Raw genomic sequence first — 8,154 nt, 5'->3', positions numbered from 1 at the left:
AGTACACTGCTGAGGGGAGCAGCGGGCGGGTCAGGAGAGGTCTGCCACGCCATGTGGTCACCTCCGGGGCAGGCGGGAATTGAACTCATGCGGAAACGGCTTTAGATTCTCAGTGCTGTGCTTTAACCCGCTGCGCCACCAGGGAGGGCCAATCCTAACTATTTTAAAAGAACAAATTAAAAAAAAAAACATTGTGATTTGGTGATGTTAAAGCATCTTTCTGAGGAATTACTCAAGAGACACATTAACATTATTTCAAGGTTTTAAAAAAAGCTGTGGGGAAAATTGAGCAACAGAATATTGTTGTTCTCCTACACTCCCTAAGTAGCTTTAAACTAATAGATTTAATTTAGTGAATTATGAAATGTTCACTGTAGTAATTAAAAGGTCAGAGTTAAAAAGACAGTTATTTGCTCCAAGATCTCATGGTGGAAGCTAAAGGTGCTTAATCTTGAAAGCGTAGCACTATTAAGCAGTGGGAAAGTGGTCCACTCAACACATTTCTGCTCTAGGAGTTGTGGGTTTGGTCCTTTCTGTCACTTCAGGTCTGGAGATAAGAAAGTTCCAAATGATTCTACTTTGTCCCAGGACATCCTGTTTAGACAGTTATTTATTATAGAATGCAGACCAATGCCTAACTAGCAAGTTGCCAGTTGCCTTCATATTTTGGCTCATAACATAGGTCATGAATGTTTTAGAGAATACCTCCATCAGCATTTTTTCCCGTTTCATTTCATCTGACAAAAGGGAAAATTCTGTGCCTAAGATCTTTCAGCTGTTAGGTGGTAAAGCTAGAGTGTGATATAAATTTGTAAACTCATACTATATTTAGATAAAATACTTCTGCCATCCCAATATACTCAGTTCAGCTTCTCTTGAAATAGGGACTACCGTGCCATTAAAGGACATGCATGGATATTAAAGTGACATGTACCTGGATTTGAATTCAAATGCTTAGATGGGAGGTCACTTAATGTCCTGGGTCAACCTGTATCATTAAACATATGTGCCATGCTTAGTGAGGTTAGGCAGCACATACTAAGACCCTCATCTTATACCAAGTACATTGTAGTGCTTAATAAATGGGCATTAGAATCATTATTAGGGTGCTCACCTATTGTTTTTAATAGAAGTTATTCATAAAATTTTATGTACTTATTCAAAAGCTTATCTAACATCCCTTGACCTTATCTGCTATTATCTAAACTTGAGAACCTGAAACATTCCCATCTGAATTTCATGGAAGCATGTTTCTTCAAAATGGGAACATTTTTCTTGCTAAGAAAACAACCTGGAAAATGTGGGTATTTTTGGTTGGGAAACATCAACTCCTTAATACTTCTAGAGGAAAGAGCAATGTTTAAAAGTATTCTGATCCAAGTTCTCTGTTTTTACTAATTAAAGGAGTAATTTGTGCAGGAAATGTTGGGATGATTAATTCTGTTCATCTCTTTCCAAGGTTCTAAGCTCCAAACTCATGCCAACAGCTGATGATGACATGGCAAGAAATTGTGCAAAATCTTTCTGTGAGAACTTCCTCAAAGCAGGAGGTTTGAGGTTAGAATTTCAATATAATATTATGTAAAGAAAGAAAAGGGGATAATTGATGGGACTGCATTCTCCTCTGGAGGAAAATTAGTTACAGAAGGAAGTGAACTATTTTCTCTGGATGAGGAATGAGTGAAAGCTTAAAGCTTGAGCAGAGGAGAGTTGAAGGAATTCCTATTTGGAGGCCTTGAGCAGAAGAGAAGTTGGGTAGAGACCTAGAAGAGACAACAGGAGAGGAAACAAGGGAAATAGAAATTGGGGCTAAAAGAAATCATAGTACACCGTTTTCTTCTCTGTTCAACATTGTAGAGGTGTTCGTGGTAAAGTCTCATTTCAGATCACTTAGCCAATGGCAGAGCTGTGGTAATACAGGTATTTTACTTCTGGTTTATTTTTCCATGACAGTTATGTGAGGCATTGTTTTAAATAGTGGGAACAGAACAATAAGTAGATTAGACAGAGTTCTATGTCCTCATAAAATCTAGAGACAAACAATAAAGAAATAAAGGTCAAATGTATCAGATGGTGATAAGAGCTATAGGAAAAAAAATCAGACAAGAAAGGAGGAGATGGAGAGGGTTGTGATTTTTCAGTAGAATCATTGGTCAAGGAAGACTTTAGAAATGGGGTGACATTTTACAAGGACCTGAAGGAGGTGAGGGACAGACATAGAGATACTTGGAGAAAGGCTCTCCAAAAGCACACTGACCACTTGGCACAGACCTCGAGTTCAGCAGGAGGTTGATGTGGTTAAGAGGGGGAAGAGATTGCCGGTTCAGCAGAGGTCAGTGAGGTAAGGTTACATAGCCAGTTTTGTGCCTTTTACTTCTGTAGAAGATAGGAAGCTGGAGAGGATTGTGTGCAGAGGAGGAGTGTCATGACCTGACTGATATTTTTCAAGAATTTCTCTGATTATATCCCTTTCGGCCTTTTGGCTAAGATCAAGAATTTTTCTGAGTGGTCTCTTAATACATTTTAAAAAAGAAGAAGTATACATTTTTGGTGTTGGAGAATTAAGAGTGGAAGCCGAAAGGGTAATTTGGAATTTTTCTCAGTATATTGGGCATAAAAAGTTTTATTGAACATAGCTATTCCTGGATATAGTTTTGAATTGATAGTTCTGCTAGTACCAACATAGCTAGCAATAGATCAGTGAACTAAAACCAGTTAGTGGGAACTAGCTAAACATTTATCTTGGGGTAACTTTTTTCTAAGCAAGGAATCTACTGGGAGAATAGATAGAAAAATCACTGTGATAAAAATATATATGGTCCATTTCTTTGCCAAAATCTTATGGAAATTTTCAGTAGTTGATAATACAAGTAACTAAATTACTTATAGAAAATTTCCTATGAAAGAAATAGAAATCTTTAGTATCTGCCTTTTCTTTCCTTTGCAGTTTGGTTGTAAATGTTATGCAGAGGGATTCTATTCCATCAGAAGTAGACTATGAAACAAGGCAGGGAGTGTATTCCATTTGTCTGCAACTTGCAAGGTATGTGACTACATTGATTCAATCTCAAAAGGCAAAGCTTGATTTTTTTCTTCCCACATCCCATCATTTTAAATAGTATGAAGTGACCCTGAATAAGTTTAGCTTCTTATCTCCTTTAAAGGTTTTTACTTGTTGGACAAACAATGCCCACTGTTTTAGATGAAGACCTCACCAAAGATGGCATAGAAGCCCTTTCTTCTCGCCCGTTCCGAAATGTCAGCCGACAGACAAGCAGGCAGATGTCCTTATGTGGTACCCCAGAAAAGTCATCCTACCGACAGTTGTCAGTGTCTGATAGGTCTTCTATTAGGGTTGAGGAAATTATCCCTGCCGCACGAGTTGCAATACAAGTAAGTGATGTATATTTAAGAAATAGTAAGTGCCTCTTATTTAGAAGGCACTGGTTGTGATGAGGCACTGTGCAAATACAAAAACTATGGCATAAATATTACCTTTATAGAATTTGCTATGAGAAATAACTGCAGTTCCAGGTAGAAAAGGTCAAGAGTTTTAAGAGAATTACAAAGGCTTTTGAGGAAATGAAGTAATACCTTCACCGGTGACTGCCGTAGATGATTTTCTGTAGGAGTTGGCTTTCAAGCTAGGCCTTGAATAGAGAGGGATTAGATATATAGCAGTAAGTATGGAGTGTTGGGAAATGGAGCTTTTCAAGCCAAAGGGAGAGCTTGTGCTAACTTAGACAAAGGCAGAGCTCGTCTGGGGAATCATTCTGTAGTTCACATAGGGCAGAACATAGCATGTCAGGGTGGGGAGGTGGTGGGCAGGTGTGTCATGAAGGGAGATTTAATGCCAGAGCATGGAGATTAGTGTCTGTTTTACAGGTAAGCAGAAAGATTTTAAGAGTCTTTGGACAGTAATGGAAGTGTGAACAACTTTGTCCTTCTGGATAATCTTTGGGGGAGAAGAGTCTCACAAAACTGAGACCCGTACAAGTTTCTAGAAGTCACTGTTAATGAGCTCAATACAACCTTTTCTAATAATGCTCTTTCTATCCTCTTTAGACAATGGAAGTAAATGATTTCACTTCTACTGTGGCCTGTTTCATGAGATTGTCATGGGCTGCAGCTGCAGGACGACTTGACCTTGTTGGGAGTAGCCAACCAATTAAAGAAAGCAATTCTCTTTTTCCTGCTGGAATTCGAAACAGACTTAGCAGTTCAGGTACTGATTAAAAAGGGAAAGTAATTAGAGCATTGGCTAAGAAATAGCTGTAAGAATTATCTATGTATTGGTTTTTATTTTAGAGTCACAAAAAATAGAAATGTTTTCTCTTGCTTTTGAGCATGACTATAAATTTATCAAACTCTGCACTTAAGATATGTGCACATTACTGTATGTGTGCTATTCTTCATTTAAGAAGTAAGCATTCATAAATAACAGAGCAGATGGGGAAACCAGATCAATCAGAGTTTTTAACTTGCTAAACATAAAAGTGTTATGAGGCCAATAATTGTGACTGTAATATATTCATCTAAAACTCCTGCCTGGAAAAAGTTATGATCTTGGGTTGGCCAGTTATTTTCTTTTTTCTTTATTTTTTTAAGATTTACTTATGCATACAAAACTGGGACACAAGCCAGAGATGCAGAGAGTGAGAGGATTCAGCAGAGACAAAGTGGGAAGTAGAACAGGTAGATTGACTAAAATGCACTGCTGAAGGGAGCAGCGGGCAGGTCAGGAGAGGTCTGCTGTGCCAAGTGGGTCAGCTCCCTAGCTGGGAATCAAATTCATGCTGCAGTGGCTGCGGATGGCTTCATAGCACTGTGCTTTAACCTGTTGCACCACCAGGAAAGGCCCTGGCCAGTTATTTTCTATTAAGCTTTTATAAATAGCTTTATTTCTCACTTTATTGGGTTCTCCTGCTCAGTCTGTGTGGTAGAAGTGCCTCGATAGTGAGAGTTTTAGGAACTCATGACACACATGAAGTGCAGAAATATCCAGGACTTTTTTCATATGTATCACCCATCTAGATCAAGATATACAACATTTCAGATATCCCAGGAAGTCTCTCTTGTAAGAGTGCAAAATTGCACATTCTTCTGTGGTCTGATAGTAATTTGCTCCATAAACATATTTTGAGTGCCTACAAATGTGCTTCAAGTAGGAAGCAGTTGGGATTATTGGCTCTTGTATCTTAGACTAAAGTATATCCATGAGCTATTTAAATTCATTTGAAGATGCCAGAGCACACTAAGAAGATACCAGAATCTTCCTACATCGTAGCTCTGTAGGTTACAGTAGGCTCCTCAGTAACCTTCTGCATGCTATTCTCAGGAAGCAATTGCAGCTCTGGCAGTGAAGGAGACCCAGCAGCGCTGCACGCAGGCATCTGTGTGCGACAGCAGTCTGTGTCCACCAAAGACTCACTGATTGCTGGAGAGGCTTTGTCTCTTCTTGTTACGTGCCTACAGCTTCGGAGCCAGCAACTGGGTATGCTCTCTCTTCTTCATTGCTTAAAATGTTGGTTTTGTGTCACCTATGTAGTGAGAAAATAGTTTCTGACCACTTTTTAGAAGAAACCTTAAACCTTAGCATTCACCTCAACGCAGCACTATCTAAACACTTTTTTTTTCTTTATCTCTATTACTTCATGACATGTAGTATTATCATGTATTTCACAGTCTCCCCTCACCCCCAACTAGATTGTAAGTGCCACAGCGACTTTTGTTCATTTTGTTCCCTACTAAATCTCCAGGGTCCAAACACTATACAGTATACCTTCAGCTCTCAATAAGTTTTTTTTTTTTTTTTTTAAAGATTTATTTACTTATTTGTACAGAACTGGGTTACAGGCCAGAGATGCGGAGGGTGAGAGAATTCACGGGAGACAGAGTGGGGAGCAGAACAGGCAGATCGACGAAGTACACTGCTGAGGGGAGCAGCGGGTGGGTCAGGAGAGGTCTGCCATGCCATGTGGTCACCTCCGGGGCAGGCGGGAATCGAACTCATGTAGAAGTGGCTTTAGCTTCTTTGTGCTGTGCTTTAACCCACTGCACCACCAGGGAGGGCCCCTCAATAAGTTTTTATTCAGAAATGAAGTCTTAACAGCACCACTTTTTAAAAGTGTGCTCTACTCTTTGCCTTTGTTTCTGTTAGAGTTGGTGATTACTATAGGTTTACTGTAAAACCCAAGTTAGTTATGTAAGATAATCAAGCTAAGCACTTGGAAAAGTTAGACATTTATAGAATAGTAAAATAGTACCCAAAGGTAGTGACTTTGATCAAGAAAGCTTTTGAGGATTTATATATGAGAAGTTATGAAATGCTTTTAAACAAATACTGCATTTTTGTTTGATTTTTCCTTCAGTTGTTTTCGTTTTTATATTTTCAATTAAGATGAAAAATTTAAACTTTTTTCATGATTTTTTTATCATTTAATTTTATCATAGGATACATTTTATAGTTCACAGATATTAATAGTTTATTAAGAAAAGATCTGTTTCTTCTAAAATTGTTTTCTGTGAGGTGTCAGCTAAAATGTGGGGTCCTGCTCCTGGGCGACATCCTCTGGGGAGCTCACAGGCATGGGGCAGTTGTCAAAGGTCCTGAGTTCAATTCCATGAAGCAGAACAGATGAATTCCTGCTATAGTTAAGCTTAAGATTTACTCATATTTTTTGAAATTTGAAAATGCATGTGCTAATGCAGCTCTCCTCTCCCCAATTTTCTCACTAGCATCTTTCTATAATTTGCCCTGTGTGGCTGACTTTATCATCGATATTCTGCTTGGATCACCAAGTGCTGAGGTAAGAACTTTTTGCATTACTTAATAAATTCCTTTGGTCTTGTCCTGTCATGTGCTCTCCATATGATACTGTGGGGAGTACAAAAGGAACAGCATTTAGTCCTCTTAGGGGTCATACAAAACCTGCAGACAACTCTGAAACCAAGTGAACATTTGGACCATCTGTTCGCTTTTCTGTTCCATATTTCTGCTCCATATCCCACTAAATTAAGAGAGAAGTAGTACTCTCTCGCCCTCATAAAGTACACTTCCGAGTGTAAACTTTGAGGAAAAACATTTTTTTAAGTACTCTCCAAGTGTGGGTTGATGTATGTCCCTGCCCTCGTAATGTATTTTCAGATTCGCCGTGTTGCCTGTGATCAGCTGTATACTCTTAGTCAGACAGACACTTCAGCTCATCCAGATGTGCAGAAGCCAAATCAATTTCTCCTCGGTGTGATTCTTACTGCTCAACTGCCTCTCTGGTCCCCAACTAGTATTATGAGAGGAGTCAACCAGAGGTATGTAATAAAGATGAAAAAGCTGACGTTATAAAGAGAACTGTGATTTGTATACGTGTTCCACTGAGATGAAGTCATTGTTCATTTTCGCTCTTCTAACATTTGTGCCCTGAGGAAGGCAATTCAGTTATTCCCCCCATTTAGCTCAAGTGAAATTAGAAGAAAAAACATCAGGCTTTCTTCCCCAGTTCCCACTTTATTCCACCTGATCCATTTTCCCCAGAGGGAGGAGCTTATCTGGCTGGTGAGAGCCTGAAAGTATTTGAACTGGCCACTGTGAAGGTCCCACTGCTCACTTCCATCATTTTCTCAGCCCAGTGTGTATCATCACCCCATATGGAGAGGAGCTGGGTGTCTTCCTGACTTTCTTCTTGATTTTATTCATGCCTGGGCATGTGGGAAGGGTGTGGTACAGGATCATAGTATGACTTGGGCTCATTTGTTGGTTTTGATTTTTTGAGGAACCACCATGATTTTCCACAACAGCTGCACCATCTTCAGCAGCAGTGTATAGGGTTCCATGTCCTCGGCGTTCTCACAGCTCTGGTGGTTTTCTGGTTGTTTTCTTTGCTGTAGATAATAACTATCCTAATGAGTGTAAAGTGCTATCTCATTGCACTTTAGGTTTGCACTTCACTAATGATTAGTCATGTTGAGTTTCTTTTTGTGTCCTTTTGGCCATTTGTATACTTTCAAATCTATTCAAGTCCTTTTTCATTTTTTTTTTTATTACAAAGTTTATTTTTACATCATTTTGCACATTTTTTTTTCCATCTCGATTGTAATCCCCGCGGGTTTCCCATCACCAGATCACCCCTGTGCCACCACCCTAGTCCCATGCATTTC

General features: G+C 39.2%; 1 protein-coding gene across 1 annotated transcript in view; it reads left to right on the top strand.

The window, feature by feature from the left end:
• USP24 (ubiquitin specific peptidase 24) overlaps window positions 1-8,154 on the top strand; it is a 95,361-nt gene that overhangs the window by 44,243 nt on the left and 42,964 nt on the right. The window contains exons 31-37 of the mRNA XM_012722127.1: window positions 1,460-1,557; window positions 2,948-3,043; window positions 3,165-3,393; window positions 4,066-4,225; window positions 5,339-5,494; window positions 6,739-6,809; window positions 7,148-7,308. Coding sequence (XP_012577581.1) covers window positions 1,460-1,557; window positions 2,948-3,043; window positions 3,165-3,393; window positions 4,066-4,225; window positions 5,339-5,494; window positions 6,739-6,809; window positions 7,148-7,308 — 971 coding nt within the window. The remainder of the gene's footprint in view (window positions 1-1,459; window positions 1,558-2,947; window positions 3,044-3,164; window positions 3,394-4,065; window positions 4,226-5,338; window positions 5,495-6,738; window positions 6,810-7,147; window positions 7,309-8,154) is intronic.

This window comes from Condylura cristata, unplaced genomic scaffold, assembly GCF_000260355.1.
Source record: "Condylura cristata isolate star-nosed mole 26May11 unplaced genomic scaffold, ConCri1.0 scaffold00008, whole genome shotgun sequence".
Classification (NCBI taxonomy): Eukaryota; Metazoa; Chordata; class Mammalia; order Eulipotyphla; family Talpidae; genus Condylura; species Condylura cristata.
Note: the sequence above shows the minus strand (reverse complement) of the source record. Positions and strands in the feature narration are given on the sequence as shown.